The sequence below is a fragment of the Delphinapterus leucas genome, chromosome 14 (assembly GCF_059928025.1).
Source record: "Delphinapterus leucas isolate spDelLeu-1000000601 "Yukka" chromosome 14, BTC_Dleu_Yukka2, whole genome shotgun sequence".
Lineage (NCBI taxonomy): Eukaryota > Metazoa > Chordata > Mammalia > Artiodactyla > Monodontidae > Delphinapterus > Delphinapterus leucas.
Genome location: NC_143142.1, coordinates 75,843,415 through 75,866,131, shown reverse-complemented (window position 1 = coordinate 75,866,131; position 22,717 = coordinate 75,843,415). Strand labels below are relative to the sequence as shown.

The 22,717-nt window shown below is 38.9% G+C and overlaps 1 protein-coding gene across 1 annotated transcript in view; it reads right to left on the bottom strand.

The window, feature by feature from the left end:
* Positions 1-22,717, bottom strand: part of CDH20 (cadherin 20) — a 59,939-nt gene that overhangs the window by 26,144 nt on the left and 11,078 nt on the right. Inside the window, exons 5-6 of the mRNA XM_022584352.3 lie at positions 18,668-18,855; positions 2,915-3,168 (exon numbers count right to left, since the gene is read on the bottom strand). Of these exons, the coding sequence (XP_022440060.1) occupies positions 2,915-3,168; positions 18,668-18,855 (442 nt within the window). The remainder of the gene's footprint in view (positions 1-2,914; positions 3,169-18,667; positions 18,856-22,717) is intronic.

Here is a 22,717-nt window from a genome sequence, read left to right as displayed (position 1 = left end):
ACTTGGCTGAGGACATTCTCTGAATTTAGGAGTGATTTTGGAGGTAGGGTGTCATGGACAGGCTCCCTAAATCCATACACACTCTCGGAAGGCACAGGGGGACAAGCTGTTTCCATACGAGCAGGAGCCTATTTCAGTTGCCTGATGGTTCAGTTTCCTGCTTGCTAGAAATTCCTTGAGCATTTATTAAAAATTTAGGTGATCCAAACATTGTAGTTTTCATGTACATATAACTAAGTCTGGAGACTTAGTTTTGGGCTTTGCTAATAAATGATGACCAGCTTATATGCCTGAACACACCATAAACTTTCTAGAAATGAGATTATAAAAGTCCTGATAATCTTTTTAAAAAGTTCAGTGACCTTTTATCCATAGCATTTGAACCTCAGGTGGTATGTTGTGTTTTGGGTGATTTAATATGAATTTTCTTTTTAGGAATGTGAACCTCATTTATTTGTAACAAAAATGCACAAGATAGACAAGTGGCATATGGCATATTCAAATTATTTTTAAAAGAAAATAACTTTTATAGTATAAATAAGGAGAAAACAAGCAATTTGGTGAAAGATAATGTAGGAAAGTACTTTCCAAATGGGTTTATTAAGTAATAGCCAGAGATTTGACTTCTAGTTGCTTTTCCTTCTCAGAATCCAGGACCCCTGGTGTTCTGCTTGGCTCCAGAGACCATTCTTTGTTCCTGTGGGACAGTACAAAGGGTCAGAGACTCTATCTCACAATATGAATTCTGTTCCTTCTTTCCAGCCGAAATGCAGAGGGACGATTATCTCTAGTTATGATAAGTGGAATTCTGCTTTATCCCCTGTGCCTGAACGCTTATCGTGTTACCTCCAGGCCTGTGGCTGTTGCCTTGTTCTTGCCAGTTTCTCTTTCAAGACCTAGAACCCTGCCCTAGAATAAGCCCAGTGGACCCTGCTCTATGCCTCCCGCCTATTCACTCTTGGATTCCTCCTGACTGGGATGTATTGGACTACACAGGCACCCTACTCTAGACCTCCCTGATGTTAATTGCATCAGTGCCATGCCAGCCAGCTGACAGTTTTCAGTGGCTCATCATCTGAAGCAGCATTTTCGGTTAGCCAGACAGGATTCCCTCATTTTGTATCCTCATTTTGCTCCATGCCAGCAGTGGATCTAGGCCTGCTGGTGTTTCTCCTTCCTTCCTAGGTATGTGTTGAGATAATGACTTTAGTCCTGAATAGTGCACATTCGCTCTAGGGGTGTGTGTGTGTGTGTGTGTGTGTGTGTGTGTGTGTGAATTTCCTTGTTTCTTGACTGCTTTCAGTCTCTTTTGCTTGTCATTTAGTAGTGTGACTCCTGACAAAATCATTTTTCCAATGCTTACCATGTAGGAGTCCAGAATCAGAATCTGGAAAGAAGATGTGGAAGCATCCACTGGATATTCTGATTGACTCTTTTAGAAATGAGATCTGATTTTTTTCAAACTGTGCTTGTTTTATATCAAACACTTTCCCTCCATAAAGTTTTATTGTCTAGAGTTTTTTCCCACAGTAGTGTCTCTGATATGAATAGATTAATCAGAAGATAGATATATTTTCTTGGCTTCTGATATAACTATAATATTTATATTACAAATATAAATTTATAATAGAATTGGTTTCATTTGTGTTGTTGTTTTGGGGATAATATTCCACTAACTTCTATTATACATTTAGAAAGCTTAAGGTTGAAATATCACTTCTATAAAATTGTTACAGCTCATAAAGATTAGTTTTCTTCTAAAAATCAAATATCAGAATTCAAGCAAAATAATTTTAGCCATTTTAACGCCTGAAAATGTAAAAAGTTTGCTAATTGGTTAGAGGAAGCAGATTTCCCCCAGTATAGTTAAACTCAGGAGAGACCCATCTTTATTAGACTGCAAAAGCGCATTTTCATTAAATACAAAATGGCACCAGGTGAGGAAAGTAACCGGCTGACAGAAAAGGCTTTTGATGAATCAGGGTGTGTTTAAAATGTGCTATCTGCACTAAAGCCCTAGATCCATTTGTGTAGCTTTCAACAATTAATGTGACAGATGGCCTCAAACAGCCTTGGAATCCTGATCTTTTGTGTCAAGCTTCAGAGGCTTGGCAGTTGCTCTGGAAGGTTGAAGTGTCAATCTGTCCACCAGCGGTTTGCACTTTGGTTCCATAGTCAACAGGAGATGGCCATGGCTATAAGAGCAGCTCTCTACCCCTCCTGAGGGCGAAGCATCTAGGTTGGAATCTTGATGTTCAAAACATACTTGGGAGAGGTTGTTATGTGGGCTTGCAATAGAAAGCCAGTCTACATGGCATCAAAGCTGTTGACAACAGTAGTAGTTCCTGTGTCTGTTCTTTGTATGGTATATGGAAATATGTGTTTATATATGTGTTTTCCATTTTTTAAAGTAAAAAAGTCAAAGGTTCATAAAACTTAAAAGAAAGTACGGTAATCACCTTTATATTCACCACTAAGATTCAACGACTTTTAATGTTTTGACATCTATGTATCTGTCTATTTGGCAATATCTGGGGACTTTTTAGATTGTTTCCACTCAGGGGGTGCTACTAGCATTTTGTAGGTAGAGGCTAGAGATGCTGCTAAGCATTGTACAATACATTGAACAGGCAGCCCCCTCAACAAAGAATTATCCACCCCCAAATGTCAGTAAGGCCACAATTGAGAACTGAGAGGTGTGTGTATGTGTGTTGCTGAACCAGCTGACAGTGAGTTGTAGACATAATGGCACTTCATTTCTAAATAACATGAAAAGTCCATGTTATTTAAGAAAAAAGAATTTAAAGAAATAGGAGAGTGTCCAGAGATGGAAGAAGCAGAGAAAAAGTGCTAGAAAATTAGATATTAGGGAAGATTCCAGGATATAAGGATAAGGTGAAATGTGTAGAAAAACCTGATTGAGTTGTTGGTCACATCTGGATCCTTGGCAGAAATGATCTGTATGGTTGTTCCAATTGCCACATCTTCAGGTACCTCCACAAAATAAAAGCCAGGTTCAAACACAGGGGGCTCATCCACATCTTCCACACTGATGTGCACTGTGGTTGTGTCCTGAAATGGGCCTAGGTTCAGAAAACGCATTTCTAGGTGAGGATTGGCTCCCTCCACTTTTAAGGTGTAGCTTTTCTTGGTTTCAAAACTCAGGGGCTGAAAGTAATGACAGGAAAATAGATTAGTTAGGAGCATATACGTCAGGGTTCTAAAGGATGGATGATACTGCTGGCTAGTGGGTAGATTCTCAAATGCATTAAAATGGTGGAAAAGAGGCAAGAGGAAAAATAAGGGAATTTTTTCTTTTGTTCCATGGTTCTCGGAACGCGGGCCTCTCACTGTTGTGGCCTCTCCCGTTGCGGAGCACAGGCTCCGGACGCGCAGGCTCAGCAGCCATGGCTCACGGGCCCAGCCGGTCCGCGGCATGTGGGATCTTCCCGGACCGGGGCACGAACCCGTGTCCCCTGCATCGGCAGGTGGACTCTCAACCACTGCGTCACCAGGGAAGCCCTGTTCCACGGTTCTTGGTCTTAATGCCACTTTCAACAATTTGGGTAAAGAAAGTAAGGAGGATGCTAAAGGAAGCCATTTTGCTGATGAAGAAAGCCACTGAACCCTGGGCAGGGCTGACTTAACTTGTCTACTCTTTAATCAGCATGGTCATCTTTAGAAATGCTTGTTCATTTGAAAAGGTGTCATGATAATTAAGAGAGAGTTTGAGTTCTGTTTCAGCATATCCATACAACTGAGGCCTAGGCTTTTCTGTTTTCTTTGAAAAAACCCAGTTCTTGAGTACAAAGGCAATAGTGATTTTATTCCAATAAACTATCAATAAACACCTCACAAGGGTTCTCAAAGCACTGTGTCAGATCAATATTTGTGTGTTTAGTTTATCATAGACAATCTTTTTTAAAAACCTAATCTAATACCTCATTTTGCAATGAAAGAAACTGAGACTCAGCAAGCTAGCAGACTGGCCTAAGCTGATGTGGTTACGCTGTGTCAGAGTAGAAATGCTGCTCTTGATCTGTAAATTCCTCATTCGAGGCTCACCCCCAAAAGTTTAACTTTGTCTAATAAAACCCCATGCCATAAAATATAACTTTTTTGGTGTTTCCTTTTTTGGATCTGTCTCTACCTTCAGAATGTTTTATGTCAAAATAAATACAGCACTTTAGGGCAGAAAGTGGACTTGAATGCCATCTCAAGAATAATCCATTTGTGTTTCTCTTTTTTAACTGACAAAAATGTATAAAAGTTTAAAGCAACACTTACCTCAAAATATCATTAATAATTTAAAAAATGATGGAAACTCAATTCTATAATTACAGAGGATAGTGAAGCAGTTACTAAAGCTTAAAAGTCACATGTCAACTTGGTGATGACAAGTTTTTCTAGCTAAACATTTCATTCATTTGTCCCTTTTTCATAAAATGTGCTGAATGTCAGCACATTTCATGTTAGAAAGAGGCATGTGTCTAAGCAACTGGTTTGGTTTTGAGAAACAAACAGCAGTAGGAATTGCTTTAACTGAATTTGTTATTTTCAAATTCTAACAAAAAGTTTTTTGTTTCTTTTGTTGCTGTTGTTGGTTTACCACTGGTCCTGTATTTACTTAGCACCATACTTTGTACTCTTCGTTTCATGGAGTCCATCGTTCCCATTTGAACGAAGTGGCCATTTCCACCAGCCGCCCTGTGTCCGTAGTTCTTAGTCAAAAGGCAGGGTTTTCATAAACAGGGAAATCTGCCACTCAGGTTTCTATAAATTTGAAGGAATAGGTTTACCAGTTTATTTTATTTATACTACTCTTTTAAGTCTAGACATTTATCTTTCCTGGTAAATTACACTGTATTCTTTTAGAATTCTTTCCTTATGTAGAAGTAACCCAGAGTGGACACTGATTGTTTATGTTAGGTTTGAGCTAGGCAAAATATGTTGTTCCTTTAATTTTAAGTCATTTTTCTAATTTGGTATGAATTTTGTAAAAATTAAGATGTAACTTACATACATTAAAATTCATCTTTTTTAGTGTAAATTTTTGTAGGTTTTGACAAATGTATACAATTATATATGTGTCTCCTATGATAATTAAGATATAGAACAGTTCCATCACCCCATTATGCCCTGATCAGTACCTCTTTGTGGTCAGGTCCCACCCCCCTGGCACCCATTGATCTATTTTGTGTCCCTTTTACAAGAATGTCATATAAATGCAGTCATTCAGTAGGTAGTCTTTTGAGTCTGGTTTCTTTCACTTAACATATGCATTTGAGATTCATTCATGTCATTGTGAATGTGGAGTTTGTCCCTTTTATTGTCAAGTAGTATTCCATTGTATGGATGTACCACAGTTTGTTTATCCATCCTCCACTGGAGGTACATTTGAGTTGTTTCCAATTTCTGATGGTTATGAATAAAGCTACTATGAACATTTGTATACAGGTTTTTGTGGGAACATAGGTTTTCATTTCACTTGGGTAAATACCTAGGAGGGGGATCATAGGATTATTTGGTAAGCATATTTTAAATGTTATAAGAAACTTCCAAACCAATTTTCAAAGTGGCTGTACCATTTTGCATTCCCACCAGGAATGTATGAGAGTTCTGGTTGCTCCACATCCTAGTCATTGTTTGGTTTTGTCAAGTTTTTCTGGTTTTAGCATCCTACTGGGTGTGAAATGGTTTCTCATTGTGGTTTTGATTTGCATTTCCCTAATGCCTAATGATGTTGAGCATCTTTATATCTTCTTAAAGAGTTCTTTATATATTTTATATTAAAGTCTTTTATCAGACAGGTGATTTGCAAATATTTTCTCCCAATCTCTGATTTATTTTTTTACTCTTTTATCAGTGAAGAAAAGAAACTCTTAAAGTCTCATTTATCACATTTTATTTTGTAGATTGGGATTTTGGTGTCATATCTAAAAAAATTACCTAATCAGGGTCACAAAGACTTTCTTCTCTGTTTTCTTCTAGAAATTTTATAGTTTTAGTTTTTCACATTTAGGTAAATCATCTATTTTGGGTTTATTTTTGTAGCTATGAATCAAGGCTCTTCATTATTTTTTTTTTTGTATACAGACATACAATTTTTCTAGCACTGTTGAAAGACTAGAGCGAGTTTTTAATTATTGTTAAAATTTCTTTTTAAATAAGTTACTCAGTGATTTTTATATTATTTAAGATTATTGTCTCCCTTAAATAATTTTATTATTTAAAATTTAAAGAAAACATTGCCTTAAATACCCTAAACTTTAAATTGCCCATAATTGATATGAGTTTGACATTTCTGTCTAGAAAAGTTTTTGTACTTGTTTTTACATATTTAAATAGTAAATCAAAGAGTAGTAATGTCTGAGAACCCAAGTTAAATTCAAGAAATTTCCTAGAGTTGGAGCACGTAAAAATGAAGTTATTATATCCTTGAAAATTGAGTAATGAAGATTATGTTACAAAATAGTAATGCAGTTCCCCTAAGCAGCATTAATCATTCCCTCTTCTTTTCCCATAGCACTTTGTCTTACTTCCGTTATGGCTCTTCTTATTTTGTATTATAAATATTTCTTTCTGTGTTGGTTGCCTTCATGATACTAAAGGGCAAAGATTATGATTTAGTCAGATTTTTATTCCCCAGTACCTAGGGAGGGCCTAAAACCCAAAAATGTTGTTACACTGAGTAGTGCAAAAGTTTTTCAGTGTATTAACATGTATTGATACTAGTTGAGTGATGATATATACAGACTTTACGTTGCCATATTTCAATGATTTAAAGATACACATTTTTTTGTATTTTGACATTTTGGAAATAGGGTTGCTTCTCCAATTGATAGCATCCTATAATTGCTGCAGGCCCAACGAGAGGTAGGATGTAGTTGTCACCATTTGTGCTAGCCAAACCTGGTCAAAGTCGTTCATGTACTTCGGTTGTGTTCTGCACTTGTTGGTAATACATGTGTTGAACTTTACTGCCTTCTAAAACGTCTTCAGAAAGATTGTATTATGATTCAACATTGAAACAAAAGTTGCTGTGTAGGTAAAATGGTATGGAAACAATAGCAGGGAATAAATCTGATATTAGTGAAACAAATATGTCTGTGTCTGCAAGGGCTTTTCCAGTAACTACAAAGGAATGAGAAAGCATTGTATCATTCAAATTAGCAGGAGGTTTTTGTGTGTGTGTGTGTGTGTGTGTGTGTGTGTGTGTTTTAAGTGATATATAAAACAGGGATGTGTCAGGGAGGACCTTCAAGATGGCAGAGGAGTAAGACGTGGAGATCACTTTCCTCCCCACAAATACATCAAAAATATATCTACATGTGGAACAACTCCTACAGAACACCTGCTGAATGCTGGCAGAAAACCTCAGACTTCCCAAAAGGCAAGAAACTCCCCATGTACCTTGGTAGGGCAAAAGAAGAAAGGAAAAACAGAGACCAAAGAATAGGGATGGGACCTGCACCTCTGGGAGGGAGCTGTGAAGGAGGAAAAGTCTGCACACACTAGGAAGCTCCTTCACTGGCGGAGATGGGGGGTGGGTGTGGAGGGAAGCTTTGGAGCCACAGAGGAGAGTGCAGCAACAGGGGTGCAGAGAGCAAAGCGGAGAGATTCCTGCACAGAGGATCAATGCTGACCAACACTCACCAGCCTGAGAGGCTTGGCTCCTCACCTGCCAGGGCGGGTGGGGGCTGGGAGCTGAGGCTCAGGCTTCAGAGGTCAGATCCCAGGGACAGGACTGGGGTTGGCTGCGTGGACACAGCCTGAAGGGGGCTAGTGCACCACAGCTAGCCGGGAGGAGTCTGGGAAAAAGTCTGGACCTGTTAAAGAGGCAAGAGACCATTGTTTTGGGGTGCGTGAGGAGAGGGGATTCAGAGCACCGCCTAAATGAGCTCCAGAGATGGGTGCGAGCCACGGCTATCAGCTTGGACCCCAGAGACGGGCATGGAATGCTAACGCTGCTGCTGCAGCCACCAAGAATCCTGTGTGCAAGCACAGGTCACTCTCCACACCTCCCCTCCTGGGAGCCTGTGCAACCCGCCACTGCCAGGGTCCCGTGATCCAGGGACAGCTTCCCCGCGAGAACACATGGTGTTCCTCAGGCTGTTGCAACATTTTGGCTTCTGCCGCTGCAGGCTCGCCCCACATTCCATACCTCTCCCTCCCCCTGGCCTGAGTGAGCCAGAGCCCCTGAATCAGCTACTCCTTTAACTCCCTCCTGTCTGGGTGAAGAACAGATGCCAGAGGGTGACCTACGTGCAGAGGTGGTGCCAAATCCAAAGTTGAACCCCAGGAGCTGTGGGAACAAAGATGAGAAAGGGAAATCTCTCTGTGCAGCCTCACGAGCAGCGCATTAAACCTCCACAGTCAACTTGATGTACCTGCATCTGTGGAATACCTGAATAGACAACGAATCATCCCAAAACTGAGGCGGTGGACTTTGGGAGCAACTGTAGACTTGGGGTTTGCTTTCTGCGTCTAATTTGTTTCTAGTTTTATGTTTACTTTAGTTTAGTATTTAGAGCTTATTATCACTGGTAGATTTATTTATTGATTTGGTGGCTCTCTTCCTTTTTTTTTTATATATATACATATATATTTTTTTCCCTTTTTCTCTTTTTGGGAGTGTGTATGTGTATACTTCTTTGTGTGATTTTGTCTGTATAGGTTTACTTTTACCATTTGTCCTAGGGTTCTATCTGTCCGTTTTTTATTAGTATAGTTTTTAGTGCTTGTTATCATTGGTGGATTTGTTTATTGTTTTGGTTGCTCTCTTCTTTTTTTTAAATTACATTTTATTTTAATAATATGTATTTAAAATTTTTTTATGTTAATTATTTTATTATTTTTCTTTCTTCGTTATTTTTTTCTTTTCTCCCTTTCTTCTGAGCTGTGTGGCAGACAGGGTCTTGGTGCTCTGGCCAGGTGTCAGGCCTGAGCCTCTGAGGTGGGAGAACCGAGTTCAGGACATTGGTTCACCAGAGACCTACTGGCCCCATATAATATCACTCGGTGAGAGGTCTCCTAGAGATCTCCATCTCAACGCTAAGACCCAGCTCCACTCAGTGACCAGCAAGCTCCAGTGCTGGACATCCTATGCCAAACAACTAGCAAGAGAGGAATACAACCCCACCCATTATCAGAGAGGCTGCCTAAAATCGTAGTAAGTTCACAGACACCCCAAAACATACCACCAGACATGGTCCTGCCCACCAGAAAGACAAGATTCAGCCTCATCCATCAGAACACAGGCACCAGTCCCCTCCACCGGGAAGCCTACACAACCCAGTGAAACAACCATACCCACTGGGGGCAGAACCCAAAACAATGGGAACTACAAACCTGCAGCCTGTGAAAAAGAGACCCCAAAGACAGTAAGTTAAGCAAAATGAGAAGACAGAGAAATACACAGCAGATGAAGGAGCAAGGTGAAAACCCACCAGACCAAAAAAATGAAAAGGAAATAGGCAGTCTACTTGAAAAAGAATTCAGAGTAATGATAGTAAAGATGATCCAAAATCTTGGAAATAGAATGGAGAAAATACAAGAAATGTTTAACAAGGACCTAGAAGAACTAAAGAGCAAACAAACTGATGAACAACACAATAAATGAAATTAAAAATTTTCTAGAAGGAATCAGTAGCAGAATAACTGAGGCAGAAGGACGGATAAGTGACCTGGAAGATAAGATAGTGGAGGGCTTCCCTGGTGGCACAGTGGTTGAGAGTCCGCCTGCCAGTGCAGGGGACACGGGTTCATGCCCCGATCCAGGAGGATCCCACATGCCACAGAGCGGCTGGGCCCGTGAGCCATGGCCTCTGGGCCTGCGCGTCCGGAGCCTGTGCTCCGCAATGGGGGAGGCCACAGCAGTGAGAGGCCAGCGTACCGCAAAAAAAAAAAAAAAAAAAAAGATAGTGGAAATAACTACCACAGAGCAGAGTAAAGAAAAACAAATGAAGAGAATTGAGGACAATCTCAGAGACCTCTGGGACAACATTAAATGCACCAACATTTGAATTATAGTGGTCCAGAAGAAGAGAAAAAGAAAGGGACTGAGAAAATATTTGAAGAGATTATAGTTGAAAACTTCCCTAATATGGGAAAAGAGATAGTCAATCAAGTCCAGGAAGTGCAGAGTCCCATAATGGATAAATCCAAGGAGAACCATGCCAAGACACATATTAATCAAACTATCAGAAATTAAATACAAATAAAAAATATTAAAAGCAGCAAGGGAAAAGCAACAAGTAACATACAAGGGAATCCCCATGAAGTTAACAGCTGATCTTCCAGCAGAAACTCGGCAAGCCGGAAAGGAGTGGCAGGACATATTTAAAGTGATGAAAGGGAAACACCTACAACCAAGATTACTCTACCTAGCAAGGATCTCATTCAGATTCGATGGAAAAATTAAAAGCTTTACAGACAAAGAGAATTCTGCGCCACCAAACCAGCTTTACAACAAATGCTGAAGGAACTTCTCTGGGAAGGAAACACAAGAGAAGGAAAAGACCTACAATAACAAACCCAAAACAATTAAGAAAATGGTAATAGGAACATACATATTGATAATTACCTTAAATGTAAATGGATTAAATGCTCCAACCAAAAGACATAGACTGGCTGAATGGATACAAAAACAAGACCCGTATATATGCTGTCTACAACAGACCCACTTCAAACCTAAAGACACATACAGACTGAAAGTAAGGGGATGGAAAAAGATATTGCATGCAAATGGAAATAAAAAGAAAGCTGGAGTAGCAATTCTCATATCAAACAAAATAGTCTTTAAAATAAAAATTGTTTGTTACAAGAGACAAAGCAGGACACCACATAATGATCAAGGGATCAATCCAAGAGGAAGATATAACAATTGTAAATATTTATGCACCCTACATAGGAGCACCTCAATACATAAGGCAAATGGTACCAGCCATAAAAGGGGAAATTGACAGTAATACAGTCATAGTAGGGGACTTTAACACTCCACTTTCACCAACGGACAGATCATCCAAAATGAAAATAAATAAGGAAACATAAGCTTTAAATTACACATTAAACAAGATGGATTTAATTGATATTTATAGGACATTTCATCCAAAAACAACAGAATACACTTTCTTCTCAAGTGCTCATGGAACATTCTCCAGGGTAGATCATATCTTGGTTCACAAATCAAGCCTTGGTAAATTTAAGAAAATTGAAATCATATTAAGTATCTTTTCTTACTGCAACGCTATAAGAGGAGATATCAATTACAGGAAAAAAAAGTGTAAAACATGCAAACACATTGGAGGCTAAACAGTACACTACTGAATAACCAAGAGATCACTGAAGAAATCAAAGAGGAAATCAAAAAATACCTAGAAACAAATGACCATGAAAACACAATGACCCCAAACCTATGGGACGCAGAAAAAGCAGTTCTAAGATGGAAGTTCACAGCAATACAATCCTATCTCAAGAAATAAGAAAAAAGCTCAAATAAACAACCTAAACTGACACCTAAAGCAATTGAAGAAGAACAAAAAAACCCCAAAGTTAGCAGAAGGAAAGAAATCATAAAGATCAGAACAGAAGTAAATGAAAAGGAAATGGAGGAAATGATAGCAACAATAAAACTAAAAGCTGGTTCTTTGAGAAGGTAAACAAAATTGATAAACCGTTAGCCATACTCATCAAGGAAAAAGGGAAAAGACTCAAATCAATAGAATGAAACAGAAGAAGTAACAACTGACACTGCAGAAATACAAAGGAACATGAGAGATTTCTACAAGCAACTATATGACAATAAAATGGACAACCTGGAAGAAAGGACAAATTCTTAGAAAAGCACAACCGTCTGAGACTGAACCAGGAAGAAATAGAAAATATAAACAGACCAATCACAAGCACTGAAATTGAAACTGTGATTAAAAATCTTCCAACAAAAAAAGCCCAGGACCAGATGGCTTCACAAGCAGATTCTATCAAACATTTAGAGAAGAGCTAACATCTATCCTTCTCAAACTCCTCCAAAATATAGTAGAGGGAGGAACACTCCCAAACTCATTCTATGAGGCCACCATCACCCTGATACCAAAACCAGAGAAAGATGTCACAAAAAAAGAAAACTACAGGCCCATACCACTGATGAACATAGATGCAAAAATTCTCAGCAAAATACTAGCAAACAGAATCCAACAGCACATTAAAAGTATCATACACCATGATCAAGTGGGGTTTATCCCAGGAATGCAAGGATTCTACAGTATATGCAAATCAGTCAGTGTAATACACTATATTAACAAATTGAAGAATAAAAACCATATGATCATCTCAATAGATGCAGAAAAAGCTTTTGACAAAATTCAACACCCATTTATGATAAAAATCCCTCCAGAAAGTAGGCATAGCGGAAACTTACTTCAACATAATAAAGACCATATATGACAAACCCATAGCCAACATCATTCTCAATGGTGAAAAACTGAAACCATTTCCACTAAAATCAGGAACAAGACAAGGTTGCCCACTTTCACCGCTGTTATTCAACATAGTTTTGGAGATTTTAGCCACAGCAATCAGAGAAGAAAAAGAAATAAAAGGAATCCAAATCAGAAAAGAAGAAGTAAAGCTGTCACTGTTTGCAGATGATGTGATACTATACATAGAGGATCCTAAAGATGCTACCAGAAAACTACTAGAGCTAATCAGTGAATTTGGTAAAGTAGCCGGATACAAAATTAATGCACAGAATTCTCTTGCATTCCTATACACTAATGATGAAAAATCTGAAAGAGAAATTAAGGAAACACTCCCATTTACCACTGCAACAAAAAGAATAAAACACCTAGGAATAAGCCTACCTAAGGAGACAAAATTCCTGTATGCAGAAAACTATAAGATACTGATGAAGGAAATTAAAGATGATACAGAAAGATGGAGAGATATACCATGTTCTTTGATTGGAAGAATCAGCACTGTGAAAATAACTATATTACCCAAAGCAATCTACATATTCAATGCAATCCGTATCAAACTACCAGTGGCATTTTTCACAGAACTGGAACAAAAAATTTTACAATTTGTATGGAAACACAAAAGACTCCTAATAGCCAAAGCAATCTTGAGAAAGAAAAATGGAGCTGGAGGAATCAGACTCCTGGAATTCAGACTATACTACAAAGTTACAGTAATCAAGACAGTATGTTACTGGCACAAAAACAGAAATATAGATCAGTGGAACAGGATAGAAAGCCCAGAGATAAACCCACGCACATATGGTCACCTTACCTTTGATAAAGGAGGCAAGAATATACAATGGAGAAAAGACAGCCTCTTCAATAAGTGGTGCTGGGAAAACAGGACAGCTACATGTAAAAGAATGAAATTAGAACACTCCCTAACACCATACACAAAACTAAACTCAAAGTGGATTAAAGACCTGTATGTAAGGCCAGACACTATAAAACTCTTAGAGGAAAACATAGGCAGAACACTCCATGACATAAATTACAGCAAGATCCTTTTTGACCCACCTCCTAGAGAAATGGAAATAAAAGTAAAAATATAAGTAAAAATAAATAGGACCTAATGAAACTTAAAAGCTTAAACTTAAAAGCAAAGGAAAGCATAAACAAGCCAAAAAGAGAACCCTTAGAATGGGAGAAAATATTTGCAAATGAAGCAACTGACAAAGGATTAATCTCCAAAATATACAAGCAGCTCATGCAGCTCAATATCAAAGAAAACAACCCAATCCAAAAATGAGCAGAAGACCTAAATAGACATTTGTTCAAAGAAGATAAACAGATTTCCAGTAAACACATGAAAGGATGCTGAACATGACTAATCATTAGAGAAATGCAAATCAAAACTACAGTGAGGTATCACCTCATACCAGTCAGAATGGCCATCATCAAAAAATCTATAAACAGTAAATCCTGGAGAGGGTGTGGAGAAATGGGAACCCTCTTGCACTGTTGGTGGGAATGTAAATTGATATAGCCACTATGGAGAACAGTATGGTGCTTCCTTAAAAAACTAAAAATAGAACTACCATACGACCCAGCAATCTTACTACTGGGAATATACCTGGAGAAAAGCACAATTCAAAAAGAGCCATGTACCACAGTGTTCATTGCAGCACTATTTACAATAACCAGGAGATGGAAGCAACCTAAGTGTCCGTCGACAGATGAATGGATAAAGAAGATGTGGCATGTATATACAATGGACTATTACTTTGCCATAAAAAAGAAATGAAATTGAGTTATTTGTAGTGAGGTGGATGGACCTAGAGTCTTTCACACAGAGTGAAGAAAGTCAGAAAGAGAAAAACAAATACCATATGCTAACAGGTACACATGGAATCTACAAAAAAACCCAAGTGGTTCTGAAGAACCTAGGGGCAAGAGAGGAATGAAGATGCAGACGTAGAGAATGGACTTGGGGACATGGGGAGGGGGAAGGGTAAGCTGGGACAAAGTGAGAGAGGGGCATGGACATACATACACTACCAAATGTAAAATAGATAGCTAGTGGGAAGCAGCCGCATAGCACAGGGAGATCAGCTGGGTGCATTGTGACCACCTAGAGGGGTGGGATAGGGAGATTGGGAGGGAGACACAAGAGGGAGGGTATATGGGGATATATGTATACGTATAGCCTATTCACTTTGTTATATAGCAGAAACTAATACACCATTGCAAAGCAATTATACTCCAATAAAGATGTTAAAAAAATTAAAAATAAAACAGTGATGAGAATTCATGGCACCTTAGGTTTGATGAAATTCAAGTTTTCTGCTTTGTGCCCTGCCTAAGGGGAGAGTGGACTTGAAACAATTGTTTATGGTATGCTGGAAGATGGAAGACATGCTGAAGACGTAAGATCATGCTCATATAGAATAAAGAACATTCTGAAAATTGTATGTTTCAAGTTATCTTTGAAAAGCATTTAAATTAAGAGACTGAAAATCAATTGATTGATTACTTAAAAGCCAAAAAAGACCCAAAGTACTGGGTAGTAATCAGTGTGGTTTTATGAAGACCCAATTCTATCAATTCAACTTGATTTCTCTTTTTGAAAAAGTGTGTGCTTTTTTAGACAAATAATAGGCCTAAGGGAAATAAATCAAAAGCAGAACATTTCTTTCAATTTTACATGACATTATCAATGACAAAGTAGGAGGATGGGTGTGGATCAAGCATCTGAGTGAATGTTGTTCCAAAGGTATAGATTGAGCAGTCAATAGCCTCTAAAGTATTTATTGTACTTGACTTGTCCATCTACTCAACTTATTGACCTCTCTTTTAATTCCATTTTCTGGCACCTCATAGGTTCAGAAGAGAAATCCAAATGACCTTGGCAAAGTTGATACATGTTTTGATTAAACATGGATATAGTTTTAGCAATGACAGTGAAAGACAGTGTTCTGTCTTACGAGGCTTAATCTTTTTTCCTGGTAAGGGAGCTGGAGAAACGACATTTTGAGGTTCCTTTCAGATACAGTCTGTGGCCATACCACCCTAACCAATCTCATCATATACAAAATTATAATAGTTAATATTTTTTAAATTAATGGCTTATAGTAAGGTCTAAGATATATTCTAATAATTTGACATAAATTAATATTATTTTATTATTTAGAATTATATACTATTTAAGATATAAAATAAAATTTAAAATATATTGAGAACCTCAAAAGCTCTTCTTCTGATTGCTTAATTCTTTAAAGATAATTTTTGCATTAAAGAGATAATAATTATCCCAAACTCTGAGCTTTTACCTCGTTTATAGTTACCAGTCATGGTAGGCAATGTATTATTAATTTTTAGCTTGAGGCATGCCACATAATAGGGGAGTGTTCTTAATCTTATGTCATACAACAACTTGGTATTATTATTCTAGTCACCTTTTATAAAGTATTATTAGTTCTCAAAGAATATGAGTAAAATAAACTGCAATATTTAAATTACATCCAGATTTATATGATGGTTCCAAAGCCAGTGTCAGCATTTTGCACTGTTTTGAGGTCATTGTGTGCTGGTTATAAAGATTTCTGGTTGGAGGAATGCTGGATATATCTGTTCTTTTGCTGTACGTGATTGCACCTTAAATAAATAAGGACAAACATGTGAACTCTTCCCTTCTTCCTTTCTAAAGCAGTGTTAATTCAGCTCTATGGAACAGCATAGAGTAAAGTTATTATTGACACATTAACTTGTGCCACATTCTAAGTTATGACTTTGTTGCTTTTGTCAAGGTCATCAATGACCTCCCTGTTCTTAAAATCTGTGATTAATTTTCAGTGTTTTAATATGACCTTTAGCAGCACTTATCACAGCAGCACTTACAGCAGTCACTCTCTTCTCTTGGAAACAGCTTCTTTACACCTTCCAGGACACCACACTCTCCTGATCTTCCTTCTGCCTCCCTGGGCTCTCCTCCTCAGTCTCCTTGCTTGTTTTTGCTCTCCCTGACCTCGTCACGTTGGGCTGCCACAGGATTTATTTCAGTGCCCTCTTCTCCATCTGTGCTGGATCCCTTGGAATATTATTATTTTTTATTTGCTTTAAGTACCATTTATGACTCTCAAATTTTCAGTCCAGAACTCTTCTCCAAATTCCAGACTCCTATAACCAACAACTGCTATACATCTCCACTTGGGTGTCTGATAGACATTGCAAACGTAACATGCTCAGAACTGAATGCCAGTATTTCCCCATATCACTTAGTGCCATCTCTATTCTTTTTGTTGCTCAACCGACTCCTCTTTTTCTTTCATATCTTCATCCAATCTGTTAGGAAATCCTGTTGGTTCTACTTTCAAAATATATTCAGATTCTGACCAGTTCTCACCACATCCATTCCCAATACCGTAGACCAAGCCATCATCATCTCTTACCTTGATTATTGCAATAGCCTCTCAGCTGGTCTCCCTGTTTCCATTCTTGCCCCCTTATGGCCTTTTCTCAACACAGCTTACACAGTAATTATTTCATAATAAAAGTCCAGTGATGTCACACATCTGTTAAAATCCTTCAGTCCTCCACTTTAGTCAGATTAAAACCCAAAGTCCTTAATCTGCCTACAAGGTCCTAACACAATCTGTCTCCCTTGTTACTTTTCTGACCTCATCTCCTTCTGGTCTCCCTCTCCAGCCTTATAAACCCCCTTGCTGTTCTTGAAACAAGCCAGGCAGAGTCCCACCTCAGGGTCGCTGCACTGGCTGTTCCTTTGTCTGGAACACTTTCCTCAGTATTTCCAGTCCATTCCCTTGTTTACAGGGCTGCCATTTATGGTTCTCACTGAAAGTCATTTACAGGGCTCCTCCGAGGGTTGTGCATTGTCAGCCTGCCCAGCTCTGTGCTGTGACTCTGCCCACTTCAAGTCTTTGCATAAATGTGACTTCTGTGTGAGGCCAGTCACAAGCATGCAATTAAATTTGAAGTCATGTTGGCTCTTCTGATCTTGCTTTGTTCTATTTTACACCCCCTCCCACATAGCACTTATCACTTTCTAATATACAACTTTATTGACTTACTTGCTTTTTTTTTTTTTTTTTTTTCTGCGATACGCGGGCCTGTCACTGTTGTGGCCTCTCCCGTTGTGGAGCACAGGCTCCGGACGCGCAGGCTCAGCGGCCATGGCTCACGGGCCTAGCTGCTCCGCGGCATGTGGGATCTTCCCGAACCGGGGCATGAACCCATGTCCCCTGCATCGGCAGGCGGACTCTCAACCACTGCGCCACCAGGGAAGCCCTACTTGCTATTTTTGATTGTCTTCTTCCCCTTACTAGAATGTAAACTTCAAGAGGGAAGAGGTTTTCAGTTGTTTTACTTACTCTACATTAAATGCCTAGAACAGTGCCTGGCACATAGGTAGGCACTCAACAAATCTTTGTTGAAGAAATAATTTAAGATATCTTGGGTTTTAAGTTGTATTTGAAATAGAGGAGAAGGAAGATGAAATCAATACTTTTTAAAATTAATGTATTTTATCAGATATATTTATTAGGATGTTAAAACTTCAATTATTTTTAGGTTTTATCTTTCAGCTGAGTATGTCCATATGTGCTTTATGCCACAGAATCGATAGCTTACATTCAGAAAACTTGTTAACATACTATGAAAACTTATTAACTTATTATAACTCCTTACTATGAAGGAGTTCCAAGTGGTAACATCACTCAGCAGGTGTGTTTGATAAAGGCTTTCCAAGCCTGATTAGCATCTTTAGGTCTTTAAGTAACAATTTAAAAATTCCTGCGTGTTATTTATTGATTAATAATAATAGTATAGCTTGCTTTATTGTTGTTTATGGTATACTATGGTAAAAATGAGGTTGTTCAAATGCAGATATTGGTTAAGTCATTAACATCATTAGGGAATTAAGCTACAGCAGTTTTTTAAAGTGGCTAAGTAGTTAGCTAGGAGAAGTGACATATTTATAATACATTTTTACCATGACTTGGTACCCTTTCTGTAAAATGATGACACAGCCGGTGTTTACATGTAAACAAAAGGAGTAAGAGGCTTTTTTCTTAATGATAGGAAAGTGTATCAGAGGATTTGAAGCAATACATATCAATAATATAACAGTCCTTACTAATATTTCATACACATTCAAAGCCTCCATTGAAATGATTTGGAAAAAGGAGTTGGATTACCTTCTTCACAGTTATGATGCCGACTTGGAAATTGGGATCTGTGTTAATGTCGAATGCATCTGCACCATCTCCATCCACAATAGTGTACTTCATCTCTGCATTAATTCCTTCATCCAAGTCCTTGGCAAACACCCTTCCCACAGTAGAGCTAACCGGAGCTGATTCCAACACACTCATCTGATAATGTTCTGTGAAGAAGAGTTAGAACATGCATTTTTTGTAATCTGTTACTACCAAAAAAAAGCCTTTTCAGTATCACATCATGTCCACCATGCTGTGCAAAACATCTTTTTCATGGTCCAAAAGTTAAAACTTGAGTTTTACAGGTGAAAAAACTGAGATCCAGAGAGTCTGAGTAAATGTTATTGGGTCATAGCCTGTACTGGATGTTTGATAAGTAGGTGCCAAAATACCTTGATCATAATCCTAGGAGTAGGACAGGACAAAAGCAAAAATATTTCTCATCTCAGTGAATCTACCTTCAGAGTGGTAGGAAGTATCAATACCTTGCTTTCCAATCTTTTCTTCCTAATGAACCATTTCCCCAAATGTTAATTACTTCTGAGAAAAATAGAAAAAACATTGTGGTCACAAAGTATGTATTTACTCTGTTCACGTTTCAAATGCCCACATTTTCCTTTGTAGCCTGGCCATCATGCTGAATGCCTGTCTCTATGACCACCTGCCCAAATTTAATGGAGAACCAGTGATCTACAAAGGAGGACCAGCCATGGAGAACAAACTCCACCAGCTTCAATCTGTCCATGCACCTGGGACTGCCCATTGGCAGCTTCTTCATGGACAGATCTCTGATGCTTCTTGTTCTCTTTTCCAGAATAGAATGCCCCAGAGTTCTCACATATGTAAGAATCTCAGAGCCAGTAATGTTCTCCTTTTCAACTTGATATCCTGAATTCACTAATTCAGTTCATTTTTGTCTCCAGGAAGTAGTATTTTCATTAACTTACCTTCTCTGGGGCTAAACTTTTTGACATTCTTCATTATTTTGTCAGTCATAATGTGAATGACTAAATATTAAATCAAACAGTCACATTTTCAATATGTACATGGCCTCTCTGCTTCTAATATGCATTGCAATCTGTGGGGATGTGAACCTGGGAAGTCTGGGATGTGATGGCTTGAGTCTCACAAAGATTTGGGGAGGCTGACAGCACCCAGCCAGCTCACAGCACCCTCCCCTGCACAGGAGGAGAAATGATGACTGTTCTTTGCCAGTGTGAGCCAGGAAATTGCTAATGTCTGTACTAAACTGGAGGCACTTGGATTTCATGATCTCTTTACATTCACTTCCAAAGTTGTTGATGGATTAGACTTTTCTATTGCAGAACACGTTTGGGAAAAACAAATAATTTTCTCCAGGAAAGCTGTATGTTCTGTGTTGAAACAAACATATAATTTCTACACATAATGCATTATATTAGAAATAAATAGTCTGAGGTTTTGACATTCCCTTATATTTGGTTCAATTAAAGGTGACTGAGCTTGTTCAATATAAAATAGTAGGTGTGTCATTGTGTTGACACCTAATCAGTTATGATAATATTTGTGAAAAAGAAGGAAAGTGGGATTCCTAGAATGAAGAATCAGAAGATTAATAATGCCTAAGAGTTTATCCAAGGTAGGTTATGGAATAATGAGATCATTTAAACTTAGTTTTAGCAAATAAGAGAAATAATTAATGGTGAGATAAAGAAAATTTTTTATAAGTCCAAAAATAATGACTATTTTACTTTTTTTTTTTTTTTTTTTGCGGTATGCAGGCCTCTCACTGTTGTGGCCTCTCCCATCGCGGAGCACAGGCTCCGGACGAGCAGGCTCAGCGGCCATGGCTCACGGGCCCAGCCGCTCCGCGGCATGTGGGATCTTCCCAGACCGGGGCCCGAACCCGTGTCCCCTGCATCGGCAGGCAGACTCTCAACCACTGCGCCACCAGGGAAGCCCAATAATGACTATTTTAGAGGAAGCAGAGATAATGTGTGAACAATGTTTAGAGACACAGAGATTACTTTTATACATTTCCATTTTGTCTTCTGTGCAACATAGTCTGTGTTTCCACTTTATTCTAGGTTCTTCATTATTTAAAAAAAATGACAACTCAAAATGTGTGCTTTAGAATGGTGTTAAGATGTTGCCTTGTGGGGCAGGACTAAAACCCCCAGTTATCACTGTATTGTGTTATGCTTCTGTGAAGCTGCCGTGTTTGGGGTGATATTGAGACAGGCTGGGACCTGGGCCCCTTTGCTGCAGGGCTGCAGTGCTTGCACCTGGACACACCTCTCCTCCAGCAACAAAAGGCGGAGAAGCTATATGAGACTAAAAATAACTGGGTGCATGCACAGTTGGGGCAAATTCTGGACAAAAGATACAAAGAGACCAAAAAACCCACTGCCACTTTTGAAGGGCCCAGAGCAAAAGCAGGGCACTGCGCCTGCCCCCTGCACACAACACCACCTAAGTGGTGGGCAGACCTCCCCAGCCACCCCTCTGTCCCGACCCCTGGACACACCCCTGCCCTCAACCCATATAAGGAGTGAGCTCGCCCCTGCGCAGGGAGCAAGCAAGGGAAACTGTTGTCCTCACTCGCCGCTGCTGCAGCGGGGTCCCCGGTAAAGCCTTGCGTGAATTTCTTGCCTGGCCTCTGATCAATTTCTATTGATTAAGGAGGCCAAGAGCCCTGGTAGGTAACAATACAACTTGCCTGCAATACGTCCAGATCTACATACTGTGAGCTGTGTAATAACTTCGTTCTTCCCTTTATGCCTCAGAGATACTGTCTAGTGTCAAATTACAAAGCCAAATAGGATCAAGGATGTTCAAGAATCTGTAGTCTACAGTGTGCACAGTGTGAGCCATTCATGAAGTAATAAAGATGGAACCCACAGGGGCAGCAAAGCAATTAAGAAGCCAATCCATATGGCATTTCATAAACTGTTTTCATGATGCACTACTATTCTGAATTGTAGAACCAATCAACTTAGTAACCTACTTATTTGTACCACTTGTGAAATATTTAATATACTGTCTTTTAGTTTCATGAAATCTCATGAGGACTTTATGGATACCAGTTGTATGTAAATATTTGAGTTCTCTTCCTCTGTTTACATAGATAAAATAGATGGCTTACTTGGTTTGACTGACTCAAAATGTAGCTATTCAGCTGATGGTCTGGTTTTTAGTTTAGTTGTTGTTGTTGTTTAACCTGATTCCCCCTGGTTAAGTCTTTCACCTGGAGTTGTGTCTGCTGCTCTCACTTCTCCAACTGCTCCCTTTTAGGCATCTCCTTCTCAAATTCACATCTCTGTTCCTGGGCTCCATTCCACAGTCATAGCTCTATATTCCACCTTCCTTAAGGACCTTCAATCTGATTGTCCTGCTGTCACTTCATATTCAAATTGGAATTTGTCTTCCTCCTTCCCTGCCACTAGTTCCATTATGTATCCTCTATTTCTATCAGTAGTACAATTCTTCTCCCTGTCACCCAGACTTAGAACATCACTGTCATCTTTGATTCCATCTTCCCTTAGCCAAGAAATCAAGAGACAGAAATCCAAGTTTTCTTATTTGCCCCATTCCACCCCTTCTGCTGTTTCCTTACATCCTTATCAGTTCAAATCTGGACCACTCTGAAAGCCTCCTAACAGACTCTCCTGCTTCTAGTCTCCACCCCTAGCAACCAGTGCTGTACATGGCTATCAAATTAGCCTTCCTTTATGTCTCTCACTTGCTCAAAAACTTTGCAGTTGACTTCCGTTAGAAATACAACAAATTTGAAACACTGAAGAGCAGGTCTTCATTTTAGGGATCTTTGAACATAAAATTACATTTGCAGCTTTATTTCTAGGTCTTTATATCCCATATCTAGAATGTTGCCCAAAGCAAATATTTTTTGAATGAATAACTTCCCCCTTCTGGAATGTTTTCTTTTCTTCCTATTTGAATCCTTTATATTCTTCAATCCCCTGCTGAGCTCTCATCCTTTTATTAAGCCTTTACTCATCTTGGTTTATTGTCAAGGCTTCATTCTACACT